The sequence below is a fragment of the Haliotis rubra genome, unplaced genomic scaffold (assembly GCF_003918875.1).
Source record: "Haliotis rubra isolate DU_JTF1 unplaced genomic scaffold, ASM391887v1 Scf155, whole genome shotgun sequence".
NCBI classification, from domain to species: Eukaryota; Metazoa; Mollusca; class Gastropoda; order Lepetellida; family Haliotidae; genus Haliotis; species Haliotis rubra.
The window spans coordinates 780679-803985 of NW_025765503.1; the positions used below are offsets into that span (position 1 = coordinate 780679).

The following is a 23307-nucleotide window of genomic DNA, read 5'->3' on the forward strand; positions in this document are numbered from 1 at the left end:
GCATCTTGGTTAAAGAGTATGCTCGTCATGTCGAAGGCCTGGGTTCGATTCGCCACATGGGTACAATGTGTGAAGCCCATTTCTGGTGTCCCCTGCCCTGATATTGCTGGAATATTGCTAAAAGCGGCTTAAAACTAAACTCGCTGACTTGCTCACTCACAAAGGGAACTGATGATGAACGATCTCATTGTATGATTGTTTCAATACCAAGCGTGATCAGTTCTCTTTTCAAACCAGTTGATACCCAAGAAGATCTGGGTTAGGGAATCCTGGATCTGGGAACTGGTTTTCAGCAAACCCATGTTTGTCGTAGGAGGCGACTAGGGAATCAGGTGGAATCACCTGATAGCACCATGAATCCAATCAACAGCATCATCTGTGCCACTCCTATACACAGCCTGATGACTTTTCGACAGTTTTGAAAGTGTTGTCCTTGCTTTTTGCTGATTCGGCTGTGCAGATGCAAATCAGATTGAGTGGAATAGCTTAGATTTCCCATTGGAAATCAGGTATTGAATCTAAAGGCCCTGAGTGGGTGTGTTGTTTGTTGGATCAACTCTCATAAAACTGTGTGTTGTAGTGTTGTAATTATATAATTATTATAATAATTCATGTATTTATTATACAGTGTTGTACTCTGATACGATGCTCACCATACAGTACATCAGTTGCAGTACGGCATTCATTGTAGTTTCTACTGATGTAAAATAATGAATAATGACAGAAACTGCTCAAGAACAAGTTTATGCAGATTCTCTTGAATTTTTCCGATTTAGCTAATCTTATATGTTTCTCCCCTACAATGTATCATTGACATTTACCATTGTAACCATTGCAACCAGTTTCTTCATGCGATGCATCACAAGTTGATAAACTTCTCCTAAGTTTTTGCCCTCAACCTCTCTTATCGTCAAGTTTCATCAACCCGTGAAGATCCGGGTTAGAATTGATCTTCAGTAACCCTTGCATGTCGTAAGAGGTGACTAATGGGATCGGGTGGTCAGGCTCGCTGACTGGGTTGACACATGTCATCTGTTTCCAGTTGCGTAGATCGATGTTCATGCTGTTGATCACTGGTTTGTGTGGTCCAGACTCGATTATTTACAGACAGCCGCCATATAGCTGGAATATTGCTTTCTGCAGCGTAAAACTAAACTCACTCACTCAAGTTTTATCATCCTATTCCACCTGTATATAATGGCAGTCTGTAAATAATCGAGTCTGGACCAGACAATTTGGCCTTGATCTGTGTTAGTGGATATAGCTGGGATATTGCTGAGTGCGGTGTAAAAGTACACTCACTCACTCACTCACTCACTCACTCACTCACTCACTCACTCACTCACTCACTCACTCACTCACTCTCTACTCACTCACTCACTCACTCACTCACTCACTCACTCACTCACTCACTCACTCACTCACTCACTCACTCACTCACTCTGTAAGTGACATGCAGTCAACCAAGTCAGCCTTTGCTTGTTCCACTGATCTAGTTCAGGTTGCGCGGAACATCTGTATTTACCTGGAATCCATAACTGTGAACAGATCAGGTTGAATATAAAATGTGTTATATTTGGATTACACTTTCTCAGTAAGGTACAGATTCTAGTACTTAATTTGGTTGAGTCCCATCTGGGATTCGAACCCACACTGAGAGTCAGACACCTATTCACCAGCACACAAAGTCAGTACTATAACCCACTCAAGCACTGCGGCTTCCACAAAATGGAAGTCTGACGACTGGTAGTCTAGATCACATGACACTGCATTGTTTTCAAGGAAAGTGGCATTGATTACCTCTGTGTAGGACTCCCAGTGTAAATCTCCCGTGTATATCAGTGTCGAGTGTGTAGGAATGACACAGGACACTTGTCTGTTTCAGTTGTTTTTGCCAGATGATGAAACTACTAATGGTAACAATGGTAAATGTCAACTGTTGATGGGTGTCGATTTCACTGTCACACTCTAATTTCACTATTTTACAAGAACGTTACATTTGTGTCATGTGTGTGATAGATGGCCATCAGTAATGGCTGCTGTTAGTAACTTGCATTTTATTTTAGGCCTAAAAAAAAATAAATGTTGTGGTTCCGATTAACCGGCCGACCCTTGAATTCTGGTGCCGAACCTAGTTTTTTACAGGTATGAATAAAATAAGCTTTCAGATACCATTGTTTTTTTTCCTGGCACCAACGGACATTGGTCATTCTGATAAAGAAAGTCGACATGATGGCCACAAGCTTGATTGAATAAACAATTACACATTGATAAATGTGTTATTAGTTCGTACTCTACTTCTAAAAAAAAGAGAGGGGCGGTGGGGTAGCCTAGTGGTTAAAGCGTTGGCTCGTCACGCCGAAGACCCGGGTTTGATTCCCCACATGGGCACAATGTGTTAAGCCCATTTCTGGTGTCCCCCCGACGTGATATTGCTGGAATATTGCTAAAAGCGGCGTAAAACTAAAACTCAATCAGTCAGTCAGTCTAAAAAAAGAAAATGTAAAAATAAACCCCCGATTTTATAAATTAAAAAGTTACAGTTAATAAATATCTCCTAATGTAATGGCTCAATATTTGTGAGAAGGTTTGCCCTTGAAAAGAATATTTGAGGAGAAATATTTGATTATTTGTGTCTTAGCTAAAGTAATTATCACTCTAATGTCAAGACAGGGTAAATATTTTAAGTGCTGCATATTTGAGAAGTTCAAACATAATTGCACTGAATTGACCCTTTTTCTGTAAAGTCTGAAATGAAAGTTATATAGGGACATTTATAGAACCATCTTTTTTAAAGTGCTTCTGGATGAATTTCTTTTAATGTGTAAATATGGTTAATACTGGCTTATGTCAGTTGGGCATACATTATAGACTCGACTGGGTTTTGAAATTTTAAATGTAAATATGTTTTATCAAGATGTCTCAGTACGAAACATCAGGTCCATTATTGTTTTGCATTTTCTTTTTTAAGGTATTGTTTCTGAATTTAGCAGGTTGACATGACCTACAAATTGAATATTTTATTCAGTTATATGGGTTAAATTTTCAAACAAAATGTAAAATTGTTCTGCCACAACATGAGTTCATGTTGTATTACTGTAGGCTTTGTTTTTGAATTAGTGACTTATTTTTAGAGCTGTGACGATATATCTTAGTATCGATAATCGTGATACTTTATCTGACGATAAATATATTGATACATTTTTTCGTATCGTGATATGTATCGTTGACTTTGACATTGTTAATTTTCATTAGATATCGATGGTTAAGTCAAAATTTCTTGCTATTAAAATAGGATTTTTTAAGGAAAATAACTAAAGAAAGCATATCGTGATATGCATCGAATCGAATCGTATCGTTCCAAGATATCGCGATACGTATCGTATCGTGAAATTTCTGTATCGTCACACCTCTACTTATTTTGTGATAAAATACAGAAACAAATCTGCTGATAACTCTTAAAAAACTGTAATATTCCCAGTTAATGTGTACTATTCACTGTCGTCAGTATGTCATAGAATGAATGTGCTTTTTTAACTTCTTTTGAGTTCATTGTGTCTCTTCCTACCATAACTGTGTTTTCTGAGCCAGAGTTGATTATTAATAGACTGACATCAGCATTATTAATGCCTTCAGAGTAGGATGCCGGGTTGCCATCGACGTCACAAAAGAGCCTGACTATCCCAAACATTGTGGTTCCCTTATAACCAGAGTAGGGTGATTCCTATAGTCACTGCAAGAATAATAGTGGTCGACCTTGACCTTGGCCTAGACCTTGACCTTCGATGGTGTATACTCATGCAAACGAATTAGGTCTGATGAATCTATTCATGGATGTTTAGTCAAGTAGGTTGGTGATGTTTTGTTTTGAAGGTCAGTTCTTTTCCGATGTAAAGTGTTGAGACTGTTTTACAGAAGATTGTCTTTTCCTCATCTGCAGCATCAGGGAATCCCTGATGACACAGAATATGTCCTGCAACTTGTAGCAACATCAGTTCTACCAGTGTTATGATTGATTATTTTAGCTCATACTCAGATTTGTTATGTGACCTGTATTTGGAGTCCACTTGTTCAAGTTCATGTTATGTGCCTACAATTGTCTCCATTTTAGATTGAGAAGTTCCTTCACAACGCCATTGTATCGGCAATGAAAGTCATTGTTACAATTTATCATGTGAATCTGTATTACTGTATCATTGCACTAAAAAAATAAGGGTATTTTTCTGACCTTCACCTTCACACATTTTGACCTTGACCTCATTTGTTCCAGGATGACATGAACCTGACCGAAGAGAAGAAGGCTCCATTACGATCCCGCGATGAGAACTTCAAGAGGTCTATGCTAATCATGCATTACAAGGGCAAGGCTAAGGTAACCAATCAACAGCCAGAGTCACAGTCAGACAACAAAGACAAATGTTCAGTTATAAACAGTGGCGTCAAAGCTTAAACTCACTCACTCACTTACTATTAGGTTTACTGAAAGTGTTCTTATTTGGCGTACTTGGCAGAAGAGCTTTAGTCTTTGTCTTTTTTCTCTGTGATTATTCTGGGGTTTCCACGTGCTTGGAAAGGACTTGAGTTCAGCTGGTGGTATGGGCTGTCCAGTTGTCCTGCCATCAGGCCCCGATTTCTCGAAACAAACTTAAGTTTTTACTCAAATTTCAAACTGAGTTTGACAATTTGAAACAGCTGAATTTTGAACTCAACTGCATTTTTTAAATAAAAGAGCCCAAACATCTTAAGTAATCTATCCACCAAACTCAAATTGTCCACTATGTTTGAGTTTATTATTGATTTTAGTTCATTCTGGGAAATGAATTTTCTCAAATTTGAATAAAACTGTAACATAAGTCAAAACTCAGACTTATGAGAAATCGGAGCCAGGTCCCTTAAACTACAAGGCCTATGGAGCTGAACATTTGCATGAATATTCAGAACCATCGGGTCTCAATAAAGACACTCAGTGCGGATCTCAAGAAAGACTCTCAGTGCGGATCTCAAGAAAGACTCTCAGTGCGGATCTGATAAAGAGCATCACCACAATGGTGTCTATGTTGAAAATGTCATTTTTGGCCATTCGACTTGAAGCATGATGGAATTTGATTTGAATTTACTATGTAACTTTATGTGATCCTCGCTCTGTCACTCTGAAAAGTGCTCACAGTATTGCATATGAGCTTCAGAGCCTAATGGTCCCATCTTCAGGTCTTCCTGGAAGTGCCTTGCATGTAGATACTGTTCTGATGAAGGTATTGAAAATGGACAATGTGCCTTGAAAACACCTTCCTTACATGACCTATCAAGAAAATAGCCTGAACATTGCCTTCCTCTTCTACAAATAAATTCAAGAAGGATAAATCTGTTCAAATCTTCTGGGCAGTAACCAGAGGGATTTTGTCTGCCTCACGTGCAAATAGTTACGTCCAAACTGCGAATATGCATACCAAGGTTTTGTCATCAGAATTTTTCATGACTTTAACAAGGGGCGGTGGGGTTGCTAAGTGGTTGAAGCATTTATACGTCACATACAAGACCCAGGTTCGATTCCTGCATGGGTACAATGTGTGAAAGCCCATTTCTGGTGTCCCCCTTGCTGGGATATTGCTAAAAACGGTGTTAAACCATACTGACTTACTCATGACTTACTTGTTATGATAAGTCAAGTCTTCTATTTCCTTTTCAAATTTACACGTGCAGATTTAGGATTTGTGTTTATCAACCCATGCTTGCTGTGAGAGGCGACTAACGGGATCGGGTGGTCAGGCTCGCTGACTTGTTTGATACATGTCATCGTATCACAGTTGCGTAGATCGATGCTCATGCTGTTGATCACTGGATTGTCTGTTCTATACTCGATTATTTACCGACCGCCGCCATATAGCCATAATATTGTTTAGTGGGGTGTTGAACAACAAACCAACCAACCATTTCAAACTTAAACAATAAACAATAAGTCTACAAATGGAACATTTGAGATTACAGATCAGTTCAATTTATCATGCACACTGACTTTATTATCAAACCCACTGCCTTGTTTCAGCCTCGGAAAGGAGAGCCGGATGGGGCACAAGATTTCATCATTCAGTTAAAGAATGCAGATCTCAAAGGAGCAAAGCGGCTCAGTGTGTTGGAGTCTCTACGAGTGTCGCTGACTAGTAACCCTGTCAGGTATATGACTGATCAAAGATTGATATCTTTTAGAATCAAGCTTCTCAATATTTATATCATAATAATTGACAGGAAAAAAGGAGGGAGGTTGGGTTGCAAAAATATATCACAATGATATTGGAAGGATTATATACTGGGATTTCCCATATTTAAGCCAACTCGTAATTATTGCCATACGGAACCAGACATTTTACACAGCTAGGCAAAAATTCTGCTGGTTTGATGAAGTTTTTGTTATGCGGTCCCTGGAGGTGTATGATGGGATGTACCGAGAGTGTGATCCAATAATACGGGTTGGTAGGCCAGATGGGACATCACATCATCTGCCTTACCTGAGACATGTCCACGGCTAATTACTTCTTCCTTCATGTACCTTACCTATATCACATCGTCACACTGGAGACCCGGGTTTGATTACCCACATGGGTACAATGTGTGAAGCCCATTTCTGGTGTCCCCCGCTGATATTGCTGGAATATTGCTAAAAGCGACGTAAAACCATACTCACTTGCTCTATCAGGTCATTGACTTAAATTCCTGTTTTGGCAGAAAGCAGAAAATCTCAGTAAAATTATGTCAGTTTCCAACATTGCTCACATATCTGATAGTTGTGAGGAAAAGCTCATTTTTTGAGGCGATGCATCTCTGTATGTGCAACTTGAGACCACAACTCATAACCTAAACTCTCTCCATCAGGATACAGTGAATCTACAACAATCGCAATCATCTGGGACAAGGCTAAATGGTGGCATCATATGCATCATAATCTGTAGTTGCCTAGCAACGGGATACTTGGCACACTTATTTATTGTCTAGCCTGGGGGAATATACCGATTAGTCTATTCCTACCATATTAGGGTATAGGGTGTACAGATAAAGTGGTTATTAGCCAAGTTTCAAATATATATATGAGGTATTTGAATTGTATTGTTGAGCCTTTTGGCTATATCAAAATATGAGAGAAATAGTCTCTTTATCCTTATAATAATTCTAAAAATATAAAGTGAAAGACATTTCATGAATGATACCAGCTTTGGAAATAGTGTAGGAATACAATATGTGAGTGAACCCCCCGGGGGATTCACAATGAATTTAAGTTTGTTTACTTTTTCAGGTTATATTTTTTTTAAATCAGTGTAACTACCCGAGTGTTTAATCAAAGTGGTTCATGCAAGATCACCTCATTTCATGTTTATTGGATTGACAGTTATGTAATTTTATGATGTACAAATATTATCAAAAGATAATATTTTGTTTTCAGTAACTTCAGTAGCAGGATAATGAATATGTGTTTCACCATTTCGTTCCAGTTGGGTCCAGGGCTTTGGAGAACAAGGACTCAATGCTGTCCTGCGTAATTTGACATACTGCTGTGATTCGTAAGTTTTGGTGTATTGGAACAAAATATTTTCAGACATTGGTATTTAAAAAATCCGGTTTGTGATTACTTCTTTAGGAGATGGTATGATGAAGAGAAACAATGTTTATGGATGGACAACTTCTTTATTGCAGGGGCGGTGGGGTAGTCTAGTGGTTAAAGCGTTGGCTCGTCACGCCGAAGATCCGGGTTCGAATCCCCACATGGTTACAATGAGTGAAGCCCATTTCTGGTGTCCCCTGCCATGATATTGCTGGAATATTGCTAAAAGTGGCGTAAAACCAAACTCACTCAGTCAGTCAGTCTTTATTGCAATAGATTCTATGGTGTTATCATACATCTAAACGTCACATTTAATGCAGTAAAGAAGTTGTAAAGCCGTACTAATTGTTCCTCTTGGTGTGTGATTCTTGGTCCAGTAATTCTGACAGTCATTGGTGTTTCTGGGAAAACTTGTTTATCGTGATGGAGCTGGCTGCAACATTCCCTGTCTCTATTAAGGCATGATGACCCAGTTGTTTAAGGTGCCTCAATTCTCTGTACAGGGTTGTGTTCCTTGGTAATGAAACCTGTGATTGTGGGTTCAAATCATGGTCCGCCCCGATGTTGCCAGGTTTGTCAGCACCATGTCCTTGTGGGTTTCACCAAAGAGGTCAATGTCTGAGACTTGCACATCCTCAATAATCTCCTGGGTATACGTTCCGATAAACCTCCGCAAGTACCCTGGATGCATCTACGGCTCGGCCCGATGCTTTTATTACTTCCCTTTGCTGGCTCCACCATCTCACAGTAGCCAGTCAGAAAAGCTGTTACAACCGAGCTTGCCAGTGTCAATAAAGATAGCGGTCACAGACACGAAGGTTTGTTCACAGTGCGACTCAGATTTAGGGGGAAAATCATACAGACAAATTGACAGGTCTGAAACCTTAAAATGACAGGTCTGAAACCTTAAAAAAATATGTGCGAGAACTCCTCCTACCTCTTTCAGAGTACCTCTGCAACAATTATGTTACAAAGTTTAATCGGTTAGATAAAAGAAGCAAAAGTGAGGTATGCTCAACTTCCCAGCATAGACACCTGATTGGATAAAAAGCCAGCCAAGGGGATAATAAAATCATGGGGCTGTGCCGTAGATGCATCCAGGGTATAGTGAGGATTTATCAGAACATACACCCTGGATATTATCGAGGATGAGACTTGCATTACTTCAGAATTTCTTCCTACACAAAAGTCCAAAACACTTCTGCCCGCATCATTTATCGTCTCCCTAACGCTGCCATATCAAGCCAGTACTGAAGGAGCTTCCCTGGTTGCCCATCAAAGCCAGCATCGAGCATAAGATACTGTGTCTGACCTACAAAGCCAAGCATGGTCTTGCTCCCCAGTACTTGTCTAACATGTTGTCATCATACTCCAGTTAACGCAATCTTCGTTCCAACAGCCAGGATGTGCTCACTGTGCCCAACTTCAGACTGAAAAAAAACTTTTGGACAGCGCTCTTTCACCTATGCAGCCCCTACTCTCTGGAACTCACTTCCTTATGACCTCAAAACTATTTACAATTTTGACTTGTTCAAGTCCAAACTTAAAACCTACTTCTTCCAGCAGTATCTCCCTTAATGTGCTCTAGTATTACTTATGTACATATGTACATTCTTGACTCTTTAGCGCCTTGAGCATGTCTGTCGAGTCGGATTGGGCGCACACATAAATATGCATTATTATTATTATGATTATTATTATTATTACAACAAGCTGACAACTTGAATACCATTCAAAAGCAACCTTAACCCAATTCACTCACTTGCATGCATATTGTACTATTTGTAGCTCAAGTCAGTTTAAAAAGTGAATATATCTAATAATCATTTACATACATTAATCTGGACAGATCTGGAAGAGAAATCTGCAAGAAATCTAATATTTTGTTTTTTGTGTTTTCGCTGCACTCAGCAATATTCAAGCTTTATGGCAGCGGTCTGTAATTAAGTCAAGTTTGGACCAGACAATCCAGTGATCAACTGCATGAGCATCGATCTACGCAATTGGGATACGATGACATTGTGTTAAGCTCCCTATCCTGTTTGTCACCTCTTACCATAAGTATGGGTTGCTGAAGACCAATTCTAACCCGTATCTTCATGGGTGCCAAAAATCTAGTTTAATTATTAGCATAAGATTGATGACTATTTGAATTCATTGAGTAACTGCTCACCTACCATGGAAACTTAGGTCAGAACAGAACCCAAGAGCTTATCATAAGATGTCACTCAAGTGGATTGGTTGGTCAAAACCTGTGATATTTGTTGATTGCATGTCATAACTCGATTTCATTGGCTGTTGGCCAGATATGGATTTGTCAGGCCTAGATACAGTTTGACATTCTGCATTGATATAGGTCGTGTATTTATGAAAAATGACATTTACATTCAAGAAAAACAACTGTTTTCTCACTGTGTGAAATATTTCTTCCAGGAAGTCTGAAAGGAGAAGCACCTACGAGTGTGTGCGATGCCTGAAGGCATACATGAACAACAAGGTAAGAGATAGCATGCCTGCACACGTCTAACATTTACCTGGATTACATCTCGTTAGAATTTAATTATTTTTTTAATCTTTTGAATTTTTGAATGTTCATACCTGTTATTTGCTTATTAATAAGATTTTAGAATGCTTTGAAAGTTTGCAGTCCAAATTAGGTACCTTACTTAAGTACTAATTTTGATATTTGTGGTTTTACTGTTAAGGGACAGACAGTGTGTTATTGTTGGTGGTGTGACTAACTTGTGGGAGTAACAAGTATAATTCCATCATGGTGTTACAGAAATATTCAGTACTTGATTGTAACACTTGGATTCTTTCATAATCTGTAATATATGCTTGGACTAAAACTGGAATTTTCTTGAAAAAATATGTCATTTTGGGGCTGTACAACATTTGGTTGGGAAATTAAGCCTTTTGGAGCTGATGTGGCGAGGACTGAGTACCAGATGTACTGAAAGTGGCTTGTAGACTGATATGTTTCAACACAGACTAACATGGCATATTGTGGCACCTAGTTCCTGTCCAAGACGTCACATATCTTGCAACTCGCACAGCACTGCCTTGTCTCAGGTAGCTAGATACCAGAAGCTTCACTTCCCACCACAGCTACGAGGGGAGGTCACCTATTTCAAATTACCAAATTGGAAAAATTGCACAAATTATGTTGAATTTATATATTGAGTTACACAAGTGGTCGAATGTCCTGATATTTGAAAGACCACAATTTAAGCACACACATCCCATCCATCTTGCTGTACTGATTCTGGGGAAGTAGATACCTGGGCCTATTTGCATAAAGCGATCTATGCCCATGCGATCTTAGCTCTGAAGTCTGAGGCTTCTACAAACATCCTACTGAAGTCTGAGGTACAAACATCCTAGAGAGGTATACCGGTGGTGGAGGTTTATATTGTATCTGTTGCTGTAAGCTTGACAGCAATAGTAAACATCCAACATGTTAATCATCGAATCAAATAGATTATATTTTTTCCTAATGAACTGACAGACTCTAACAATTTTATGCTCAAATCGATGAAGATTTTGCACTCCAACATCTCCATACTAAATCTGAAAGCGAACTGTAAATCATAAAATAAAAATGTGGATAGTTGCTCTTCTTTCGATCCCTACATTTGTGATTATTTAAAGGATGAAAACTAATATTTCTTGTTTTGGCATAAAAGTCCATTCACTCACTGTCACCTAAGCCAGGGTAGTGTCTCAATATACAAGATCAGTATTCGTAGTAGCTCATGCTATCGACCACTGGTTTGTCTTCGAGAGATTTTGTTTACAGACCCAGAGGACGATGCTTGAAGCAGTATTCCATCGTTTGTTATAAAGCTGTGTAAACAATTTATGTTGTGTTGTACAGGCTTCTGACCAACCCTCAGACACACCTGCTTTCTATGTCTAACCAGTGACCGCCATGCATGTTGTACTTGATTTCAGTTTGGTTTGATGGAAATATTAAATCATGAGGAAGCTTTAACCATCCTTTCTCGGACAGTCGACCCATCCGACCCACAAACCATGCTTGAAGCTGTTCGTCTCCTTGCTGCCATATGTCTTGTTCCACCCAATGGGTAGGTTTACTTCAGTCATGTGACATAGTTAACCAATCAGGAGATTTATTTCAGTCATGTGACATAGTTAACCAATCAGGAGATGTATTTCAGTTATGTGACTTGGTAAGACTTTTTGAACGTTTATTTCAGTGGTATAAATCAGTAAGCTGATCATCAGTGTTGGAGTCATGTATGTGTTTTGACTGAAGGAGAGTTTGATGTTGTTGTGTAATTAATTCATAGATCATGTCCTGCCCACTATGTGGTATTTTAAGGGATGTGTTTTGAATAATGTTCTGGTCACTCAGTAGTAAATGGGTACCTGGTGGATGGTAATGTGACCCTAAACCTTCTAGCACCTCATACAATAGGTTAGGTTTCATACTTCCCAGGAAGCTCAGAATGAGATTTGAATGCACACTAATCCAAAAACACCACGAAGTAGTACAGTGTAGTACAATGACTTAGTGAATGGAATTGCACGAAGCATTTACTTCTCATGCCAAAGCTCAAGATAAAAATTTTCAGACATGGGCACAATGTTAGAAGTGCATTTCTGGTTCCTTGACATGATTTTACAGGAATATATCTGAAAAAGCCACTCCCTACACCATGTGTGATTTGTAGCAATAACAGGGCAGAAGAACTGATATGCCAAATGAACGTTTCTGGAAATTGAACATCTTTGGTGCTCTTTCACTTTACTAACAAGATAGAAATGTTTGTTATAATACACAGCACTTGTCAGTTAGTTAGACATCAGTGTCAGTTATGGGCTGTGTTGACCAGCTGCCCAGTGCATGACTTGTTTTTGCCTGTGTCAAACTTATAAAAACTAGTCCGAGACTCAGTGAGTGGATGAGATACCACCAACATTCTTTCATTATTAGGGTAGATTTTGCATTTTATGCTTTTGCTCATCCCAGACAAATGTGTACTATCATATATGTCTCTATGTGTAGATCATGGGGTAGCCTAGTGGTTAAAGCGTTCACACATCACTCTGAAGACTTGGGTTCATTTCCCCACATTGGTACAATGTGTGAAGCCCATTTCTGGTGTCCCTGGTGATATTGCTAGAATATTGCTAAAAGCAGCGTAAAATTTTACTCACTCACTCACTATTACTTTTAAGGATCATTTCTATAGTATGGATCAGCTTGACTTCAGGTAAAACTGACAGTCTACCAAGCCACGAGGACGATATAATTAGGGTCCTGAGAGATGAAATGCATACAAAGTTGGGCAATAATCATTCAGGAGACGGCAGAGAGCATGGTTGAATCCAAGGAGCTACAATGCAGAGTTGTACCCCTTTGGAGTTCCATAATCTTCTAATCGTTGGTTTGTTAGCAGCATACCCATGCTTGTGGTCATCACCAACGTGGTAAATGTTTAAGATCTGCATCACTGGAGACATGTAGCTGATATGCTGCGATATATCTGAAATATTCCTCAAAGTGGCATTAAACCAAACAGTATTCAGCCTCACAGCCCTTCAGGTTCAGGTCACCTCGTTATTACCCTTATAGTTTGTACTTAGCATCAGATACCAACAATTACATGCCTAATTTGTAATAATTACGAAAGGATTCTTCCAATGATGTATAACTGACTATTGTTGTACAGACACGAGAAGGCTCTAGAGGGCATCACAGTGTGCGGGGAGATCCGGAGTCAGGAGCGCTTCATCCCGATCATCATGGGGATGGGGATGAGGGACAACCTCCCCATGCAGGTGAGCAATACGTCACTCTTACCTAGGTAGTAGGCTGCCTCCATGGTGTAGTGGTTAGAGCGTCCGCCTGGAGAGCGTAAGGTCACGGGTTTGATCCCCGTCCGCATTATACCAAGAGACGTTATAATATGCTACTAACTTGTTGGTCCCTGTCTGGCGCTCGGCATTAATGAATACAACAAGGACTGATTTGCTCAGAGTCAGTATAATGTGTCTGAGTTGGGTATGCATGCTTCACTGCGGCATTGAATCTCAGTGAACTAGCACTATAAAACCAGCTTAGTACAAGCAGCCACACATAAACTTGCATGCACGTCGTCATATGAGAAAAATATTCTTAAGCACAACATTAAACCCCATTTTACCACCTTCACCTCACCTAGGTGGTCATAATGATAGAGTGACGTGGCAGTCTTTGAAACTCAGAACAAAAAATACAGGCTTAGTGCAGCAACACTGTTCTTAAAACGTTAGGTGAAAGTGAGTCCCAAGGTTCAAATCCCATAAAGATCCTGATAAGAATTGTAAGAAGCAACTGATGGGACTGACGTTCACTGTTCATGTGGCATTATACAAGTCACACTCTTCATCAGCGTTGATGTCTCACTGTTTTCATCTGTACTTCCAGCTTGCCTGCATACAGCTGGTGAATGCGCTTGTGAGTACACCGGACGATCTGGATTTCCGATTACACTTACGGAATGAGATCATGAGGACGGGCATGATCGACCTGATGCCGGTAAGTGTTCTTGTCTAGGGCTCCATTCCATTCCAAAGTGATCTAATCTCTGTGATTTATTAGTCTTATGTTAAGGTAAGGGAACTACGATTGTCTTAGTTATTGTGGAACAGAGCTCAGAGGAGATAGACAGTCACCATTCCTATAATGCCAGTATGAATATATTCGTGTTTTATTATTGTTTCAATCAATTATTTAAGGAATAAATCATTGATGGAATCAGTCAATCAGTCACATTGCTTGTATCATTGCCATGTTGATCAGGTTGGATCAGCCTCCATCTTCATCACTCACTGTTTGTATGTTTCAGACGCTAGATGGCCAGACGGACGATGAGGTGAAAACACAGGTTCAGATCTTCCATGAACACAAAGATGAAGATGCTGAAGAGTTCTCTCACAGATACGACAACGTCCATATGGAGATAGAATATCCTTGATCAGTTAGCAACTTGAAGCACTAGTCACTGAACCCAAGCTTATTCTGATTTGGGTCCAGTGAACTTTGCTGATAGAAATAAATGTGAAGTGAAAAATGTTACCAAAAATGTTACTGGAAGATACAGGGCTGTGTTAGGGTGACACATTGCGGTCCCATACTTGGAATGATTCTTTGAAGAAAACAATGACAATTTTGTATAACGTTTCCTATTATTAGTCTCTGTCTCAAATTCTTCTCAATGTCACCTCTTCTTCCTCTGTCCAAAAATCCCAAAGTAAACCAATGAGTATGAACAAAAGACCATGCTGCATGAGGTACTGATCAAGGGGAGATAATTCAAACATGTTCATTACGTATATGGTGCACAAGGCTGCATAATACCGCCCCAGTCACTCTAATATATTTCTTAAATGACTGTTTCTTGAATGATGGATTGGAATCCACAGTTGATGTTCTTGGTTACACACCATTTGATAAGTGAGGACAGTGCCTGTTATCTTAAGATTAGGTGACTGCTACACATGCATACAGCCACTCACTTTCTTACTGTGTTCCTTAACCGTCTTACCGATTCCGCCCAGTGCTTCGAGCTGATTTCTGCTTCCATCAAGGACACTGTGTCGGAACCCTACTTCCTGTCAATCTTGCAGCATCTGCTAACGATCAGAGATGACTTGTACTCGAGGTGAGTTGCGCAACATTGAGGACAGGAAGTATATATTTATGGAGATGTCATGCATATTGTTTGTTGGATGGATGGATAGATAGATGGATGGATGGGTGATGGATGTATGTGTGGATGGGTGGGTGATTTGGATGGTGGGTGGGTGGGTGTATGGATGGATGGGTGGGTGTGATGGATGGATGGGTAGATATATGGGTGGGTGGGTGGTTTGGATGGTGGGTGGGTGGGTGTATGGATGGATGGGTGGGTGGGTGTGGATTTGGATGGTGGGTGGGTGGATGGATGGATGGGTAGATGTATGTGTGGATGGGTGGGTTTGTGGGTGAGTGGATGGATGGGTGAGTGAGTGGATGGGTGGGTGAGTGGATGGATGGGTGGGTGAGTGGATGGATTGTCTTTTCGTGTGAAATGATCTGTATCTTATCGCTTGACTTACCTAATGTGGCTTTTCACTCATTTCTATTCTCTCAATGAAGACAGACGCTTTGTCAGGTAACTAGATTAAATGTATGTGTTATTTGGCTAGACAATATAGACATCTTTGTATCATGATTGCCAAAATGGTTTGTTCCTCAGTCATTTTGTTTTCCTTGTGACAGACCCCAGTATTACAAACTCATAGAAGAGTGTGTCACCCAGATCGTGCTGCATAAGAGTGGCGTGGATCCCGACTTCCGGCACACCAAGAGATTTGAGATAGATGTGGAGCCTCTGCTTAGTAAGTTGTCAAATATAGGAATGTTCTTTCTGCAAATCCCTAACACAAAGGGTCAGGGTTAGGTTCTGTCCCAAGTACCTTTGTTTTTCATAAGGGGAAACTTAATGGATCATATTTATGAGGAAGCAAAAGGTTGAAAACATTTTGTGATGAATCTGAAAGTGACCGTAGTGCTAAGACTGAGCTTATTGATAAGAAGACACACGATTAAAGACAGGTTTTGTACTTGTCAAATCAGCTGGGTCTGTAGAACACTCGTACAGATTCAAATACAAGTATACCAGCATAAACATATTTATATGGCTGCATTAGTTATTTTTTTAATATTTTTTGTGAAAATGGAACATTTGCCAACATTCAGAAATGTGGTAATATTGTTGTATGCTTCTCTCGATGGATATACGGTCTGATGTACGCCTCTTTGTAGCAGTGTGACCTGAGCCGCTATAAAAATGGTTAATTATGCTTAAGTTGACTGTGCAAACGATTCAATGTATAAAATAGTTTAAATAAAGCAGTGAAAGTCTAAATCTGTACATAGTGAAGTAAAAAACAGCTAATCAAACGGTTTTCAAACTCCGGGCACCTGCGTCATAATATGACATCATATGATTACTAGCGATACATCTTCTCGGCGGAGGGGTGACACGGAAACTTGTTAAAGTGTCTTTGACCAATGAAATTAAGGTATTTTAGATGAAGGTAAGATAATTATATTTGCGGCCCAACTTGATGACAAGCCGGCGTACAACTCATCATAAACACTTTAAAGTTGAAGAAAGGTCAAGGACATGTAATGATGTCATAATCTCATACACCATTCATCACAGTTACAAAGAGACTTTGATCTTTTTGAACTTCAACACTGGTGCTTTAATTTGCAGGTAGTTTATCAGAAAAGTCTAAGTTTGAGGACTCGAATGTGAATATCGGTGAGATGAATACAAAGCTAGAGGCAGCACTGACAGCCAAGCAGGAGTCTGAAGCCAAGGCCACAAGTATGGATGAGAAGATCAAAGCATATGAGCAGGAGCTAACACAACTGAAGGAAAAGGTACCAGTGTTATCTTATTGTGAACGTTGCAATTTCCTTGAGAAACTTGAACTTCATTGAACTGTTTGAGAGGCATTCTAGAAGTTGTAATTAATGGGAATCACAAGTCTTTAACGACGATCACTTCTTTATTGTACAATGGCGACGTTGCTGTACAGATGCTTATTACCGTTTTCAAGCTTGGGGTGGTGAATGGATATACTGCTGTATCCATTCACCCCTTCCTGCTTGAAAAACGGTGTAAAGAAGTGATCATCTATAGAGACTTGTCATTCCTTGAACTTCATTTACTTAACAGATCTACCCGTGAAGATCTGGGTTAGAATTGGTCTTCAGTAATTCATTCTTGTCGTAAGAGACCACTAACAGTATTGGAGGGTCAAAGACTTATCATTCCTTGAACTTCATTTACTTAACAGACCTACCCGTGAAGATCTGGGTTAGAATTGGTCTTCAGTAATTCATTCTTGTCGGAAGAGACCACTAACAGTATTGGAGGGTCACACTTGGTTGACTCATGTCATCTCATCATGTCTGAATTGCATAGATCAAGTCTCATGATCACTGGATTGTCCGGTCGAGGCTCGATTATTTACAGACTGCCATCATATAGCTGGAATATTGCTGAGTGCGGCATTAAACAAAACAAACAAAACAAAACACAACTGTAAATATTTCGAAAAAATTAAAGTGACACTGACAATGTGATTGTATATTTTAATTTCTGTTTCACAGATATCTCAGGGAATAGGGACAGTTGTGAGCAGTGCACTGAATAAGGGGCCTGGTGGTGGCCCTCCACCTCCTCCTCCACCTCCCCCGCCCCCAGGTGGAGGCCCCGCCGCCACCACCACCACCCCCTCCACCACCTGGTGGAGGTGCACCACCACCACCTCCTCCTCCTCCACCACCAGGAGGTGGTCCACCTCCACCACCTCCTCCTCTCCAGGTGGGGCCTCCTCCTCCCCACCCCCTCCTGGGGCACCCCGACCCCCAGGAGCTTTGGAGTCCCCCAGGTGCCCCCTCTCCCCCAACAAATGTACTTCCATTTGGTATGCAGCCCAAGAAAAAATACACGACAAATACACAGACCAAGAGGTTAAACTGGAACAAGGTGAGTCAAACTTGAAAGTTTATGACCCAAACTTCTTGTAAAATCTGTATTTGTCTGGAGCTCTTAAAGTAGATTTGGTCCCGAGAAGATGTTTCTTGTAAAGGATCAAAACCAACTCCGAGGTTTTGTTTGAAACAGTAAGCCCATGGCAGAGGGAAAATGGGGAGGGACGACAGGCCCGACCCGATTTCCCGAGGCCAAGGGCCTACTTTTTCAAACAAAACTGAGGAGGAGGTTTTGATCCAACTTATGAACCAACCGAAGATATATTTTAGATGTAATTTTGATATTTGGTATTTACTGTTGAAATCAACTGGGATGCGAATGGCAGCCAACACCTTGCCTTGGACGCCCAATGCACGTGCTCTTCACGCGCTACCCGTGTCCTACCGGTGTCCAGTTACAATAACAGACTAGTGTGATTCAGTTATTCATTTGAAAGTTACACGGTGTAACTAGGGACAAGGGCCCACCTGCACAAACTGAACTTATCGCTATAACTGTCATAAGTCTAGGTTAAGTTACCATTGGTTTGTGCAAGTGTCCCCTGTTTATGAAGCTATCTCAGCTGTCTTACTGTTACAGAATAGTCATAGGGCTGGCATAGTTTTGAGGAATTGTATTTGATATTATTAATTTCTTATAATTATGTTTCATAACTGTCGTATGTTTATCCACTGGTTAGGCACAGTGTCTTCATTGAGAGCATTTTGTCATACCTTGTGGGTGCTCATAACATTAACCCCTGGTTTGTCTGGCTGTGTTGAATGTGATATAGCTGGAATATTTCTGAAAGCAGCATAGCCCAACAAACAATATTCACAAAGGTTTCTCATTGCTAATGGGCGTGCTGGGGTAGCCTAGTGGTTAAAGCGTTAGCTCGTCACGATTCCCCACATGGGTACTATGTGTGAAGCCCATTCCTGGTGTCCCTTGTCGTGATATTGCTGGAATATTGCTGAAAGTGGCATAAACCCCAACTCGCTCACTCATTGCTAATGAGGTATTGGTAGTTTTTGGGTGGCCATCTTTTGTGTTGTTAGTCTTGATGTGTCATACCCACATGCCGTTATTATTGCTCATGACATCAACCACATGTTTGGCTTGTCCTGCTCGGATACTCTTGAACAACTACAGAGTGATTGGAGTAGCCTAGTGGTTAAAGCGTCCATTTCGTCCGCGCCGAAGACCGGGTTCAATTCCCCACATGGGTGCAGTGTGTGAAGCCATTTCTGGTGTCCCTCGCCCGTGATATTGCTGGAATATTGCTAAAGTGGCGTCAAACCATACTCACTCACTCACTCACTTGAACAACTGACTAGACCTGTGTTTTTCCACAAGCGATGTTGTTGCTCCAGTTGTTGCTGGGAACCAAGGGTAGCCTAGTGGTTAAAGCGTTAGCTCGTCACGCCCGAAGACCAGGGTTCGATTCCCCACATGGGTACTATGTGTGAAGCCCATTCCTGGTGTCCCTTGTCGTGATATTGCTGGAATATTGCTGAAAGTGGCATAAACCCCAACTCGCTCACTCATTGCTAATGAGGTATTGGTAGTTTTTGGGTGGCCATCTTTTGTGTTGTTAGTCTTGATGTGTCATACCCACATGCCGTTATTATTGCTCATGACATCAACCACATGTTTGGCTTGTCCTGCTCCGGATACTCTTGACCAACTGTGGTAGCCTAGTGGTTAAAGCGTCCGCTCGTCACGCCGAAGACCCGGGTTCAATTCCCCACTTGGGTGCAGAGTGTGAAGCCAATTTCTGGTGTCCCTCGCCGTGATATTGCTGGAATATTGCTAAAAGTGGCGTAAAACGATACTCACTCACACACTCACTTGAACAACTGACTAGACCTGTGTTTTCCACAAAGCGATGTTGTTGCTACAGTTGTTGCTGGGGAACCAACATCCTTGATGATGTACAGGAAATGACTTGAAGGTATTCTGAGAATTATGCTATTTCTCTATTTTCTTGCAAAGGTGAATGCACGTGTTTTGGACAAAGATTCTCTCTGGGTGAAGGCATCGTCAGAAACATTTGAAAGCGATGTCTTGTTCAAGGGTCTAGAGGAATGCTTTGCTGTGAAAGCTCCAGGTAAATATGCTTGTCTTTTATACCACAAAAGCTATCGTATCTCTAAGTCATCCATATGTCAGATACCAGGTGACCTAAGTGGTGAAACCTTATCAGCTTTCATTTATGTCACCCTTTGTTCAGTTCTTTCTTTGTTTGACAGTTAGATTATTACTTTTCTTGCAGCAAAGAAAGAGACAAGTGAAAATATGGACATCAAGCCAAAGAAGAAGTCGAAAGAATTACGGGTGCTAGATCCAAAAGCAGGACAGAATCTGTGTAAGTTCACTTTATTGCTCTTACTCATATTTGTAATGGGTGGTGAGGTAGCCTAGTGGTTCAAGCGTTGGCTCGAAGACCCATGTTCGATTCCTGACATGGGTACAATGTGTGAAGCCCATTTCTGGTGTCCCCTGCAGTGATATTGCTGGAATATTGCTGAAAGCGATGTAAAAAAATAATCACTCACTCTAACAACTGAGAATAGAAAATCGAGTTCCATAAACCCTGATCTATTGTTCACTGTAGTAATAACGGAGTGCTTCCAGTCTGAATTATTATTTACAAGTGAAGTTCATGGACATGTAGGTATAATTCTAGCTCTCCTTGCCAAGGCTGAGGACCCCTGTACATTGTTATTTGTGTTACAGCTATCCTCCTGGGGTCGATCAAGGTGCCATATAAGGAAATAAAGCGACGCATCCTGGCGATAGATGATGAGAACTTGTCGGAGGCCATGTTGGAACAACTGCTGAAGTATATGCCAACACCGGAGCAGATGAACCAGATCGCTAGCTTGAAGGACCAGTATAATGATCTCGCAGAACCAGAACAGTTTGCAGTGGAGGTAGGTGGCAGTTTCACTGTCCTTTATCCGAGTGATATCACGTATCATGTGTCATGTGTTTTGTTGAATCATACCAAGGTGTCATGATACATTCAGTTTGTTTCTGACAGTGGAAGATACCTTTGATATAAATATAGACGTACATTAAGAGTGGTGTTCCTTGACTCAGTTATTGCTGGTTGTGGATCAGCAATACTACAGGAATACTATGCACTGTTTAGACAATACAGAAACTTTGAGATAACCTGTGTAGACATGTTAGAATTGGTTTTCAGCAAACCATGCTTGTACGAGTTCAGTAACTGGATAGTGTGATCAGACTCGCTGACTTGGTTGACACATGTCATTGTATCAGTGCTCATGATGTTGATCACTGGATTGTCTGGTCCGGACTTATTTATTTAAAGACCAATGCGATATAGCTGGAATATGTCTGAGTGTGGCGTTAAGCAACAAACCAACCAACCACTGCCCTGTGATTGATGCATGTTTTCCATCTACTGCCATGCTTGTCCAGATTGTGGTTATCTGAAACATTGCTTCAAGCACAGGCAAATTGTAGCGCAAATAGGGTTGCGCAACAAAGAGAAAATGACCAGTCTTCCCATATGCGAGCAAAGGTTGGCAACGTGCTTCCCTCGCTTTAGTTCGAAAAATGGCAGGGGTAATGGAGGCGAAGAACGATTTGACATGCCACAAGTTGCGCTTAAAATGTTGAATTAAATATATTGTCCCTGAGTAATTATTAAATATGAGGTTGGAAATCTGAGAGCACAACTCTGTGAGGAAATGGGTGTCTACCTTTGATGATGGCGATATTTTATTTTGATATTAAAAATATTTTTCAAACCGAAGCGAGGGAAGCACGTTATTAACCTTTCGCTTCGCCGCATATGGGGAGACTGGTCATGTTATCTTTGTTGCGCAAGCCTATTTGCGCTACAATTTGCCTGTTCTTCATGAGACTCAATGTCTGGGCTTTGTTCATCTGGAACATGTTCACAAGATGTTTCTTAAATACAAACAAATGGAAAATTTAAGGAGACCATTTTAGAAGTTTTGTTTGGTCTATCAATACTATTTCTAAAGAGGAACAATTTTTCTGGATAGACAACTTCTTTATTTTATTCATAAATATTGTTCCTCTTCATCACGCCAGCATGTAAATGCCACTTAAAGAAGTAATACTATTGACAGTGTAATGGATGATATTTTTAAGTTGTCATTGATCATTTTGGGGAATGTACAATTGTGACATCTCTGGTGGTGACAGTCCTGTAGCCGTACCCCTGCGATGGGGACAGTGTTGCAACTAGCATAGACTGAAGCAGCATACAGGACCAAATTAGTGTCACTCCCATGGAGATCCCAGTGTTAGATAAGAGTGAGTGGGTGAATGAATTTGGTTTTACGCTGCTTTTATTCCAGCAATATCACAGCAGATAAAATGGACTTAACACATTGTACCCAAGTGGGGAATCAAACCCAGGCATGATGAGCGAACGCTTTAACCACTAGGCTCCCCACTGCGATGTTAGAGAAGATTCCCGGGTGACTGGGTTTTGATGACTTTGGTGATTGAATGTCATCTTAGACAGTTGCTGTTGGAGACTGATTTAGTATCAATCACCAGATTGTCTGGTCCCAGTCTGATTATTAATATGCTACTGTCATGTTGCAGGAGTGAGTAAGTGTGTTTGGTTTTATGCCGCTTTTGGCAATATTCCAGCAACATCACAGTGGGGAGCACCAGTAATGGGCTTCACACATTGTACCCAGTTGGGGAATCGAACCCGGATCTCCGGTGTGAAGAGCCCCTCACATTGCAGTAAGACTGTTGAGTGCAGCATTAAACATTGAGCAAACAAAATCATTAACCATCATTAATCTTTTTCACAGATGTCGTCCATCAAGCGAATCACTCCTCGTCTCAACTCCATGCTGTTCAAGATGAGATTTTCTGAGAATGTGGCAGACATTAAGCCTGTGAGTTGACTTCAAAGATGTTCTACAATCAGCACTCCAATATTTACTAGTGCTTCAAATTAGTCAAATATTAACATGTATTGGCTGTGCATTGATAATGCTGAGGGTATCACATTTTGTATTCTCTTAGTTATGAAAATGTTCTAAAATTCTTGAAGCTTTACCAGGGATTTACAGGACACAAATTCCTGCGTCCTCTACGCATAAAAATTGACAATAATGGACGCAACAAAATTTATTAGCGCATCCA

At 40.6% G+C, this 23307-nt stretch overlaps 1 protein-coding gene across 1 annotated transcript in view; it reads left to right on the top strand.

The window, feature by feature from the left end:
* Positions 1-23307, top strand: part of LOC124270825 (protein diaphanous homolog 2-like) — an 89464-nt gene that overhangs the window by 50734 nt on the left and 15423 nt on the right. Inside the window, 17 exon segments of the mRNA XM_046705887.1 lie at positions 4271-4372; positions 6044-6171; positions 7482-7550; positions 10025-10088; positions 11546-11679; positions 13291-13399; positions 14028-14138; positions 14449-14567; positions 15148-15264; positions 15864-15982; positions 16867-17036; positions 17772-17872; positions 17874-18150; positions 20131-20245; positions 20411-20503; positions 20875-21071; positions 22971-23057. Of these exon segments, the coding sequence (XP_046561843.1) occupies positions 4271-4372; positions 6044-6171; positions 7482-7550; positions 10025-10088; positions 11546-11679; positions 13291-13399; positions 14028-14138; positions 14449-14567; positions 15148-15264; positions 15864-15982; positions 16867-17036; positions 17772-17872; positions 17874-18150; positions 20131-20245; positions 20411-20503; positions 20875-21071; positions 22971-23057 (2112 nt within the window).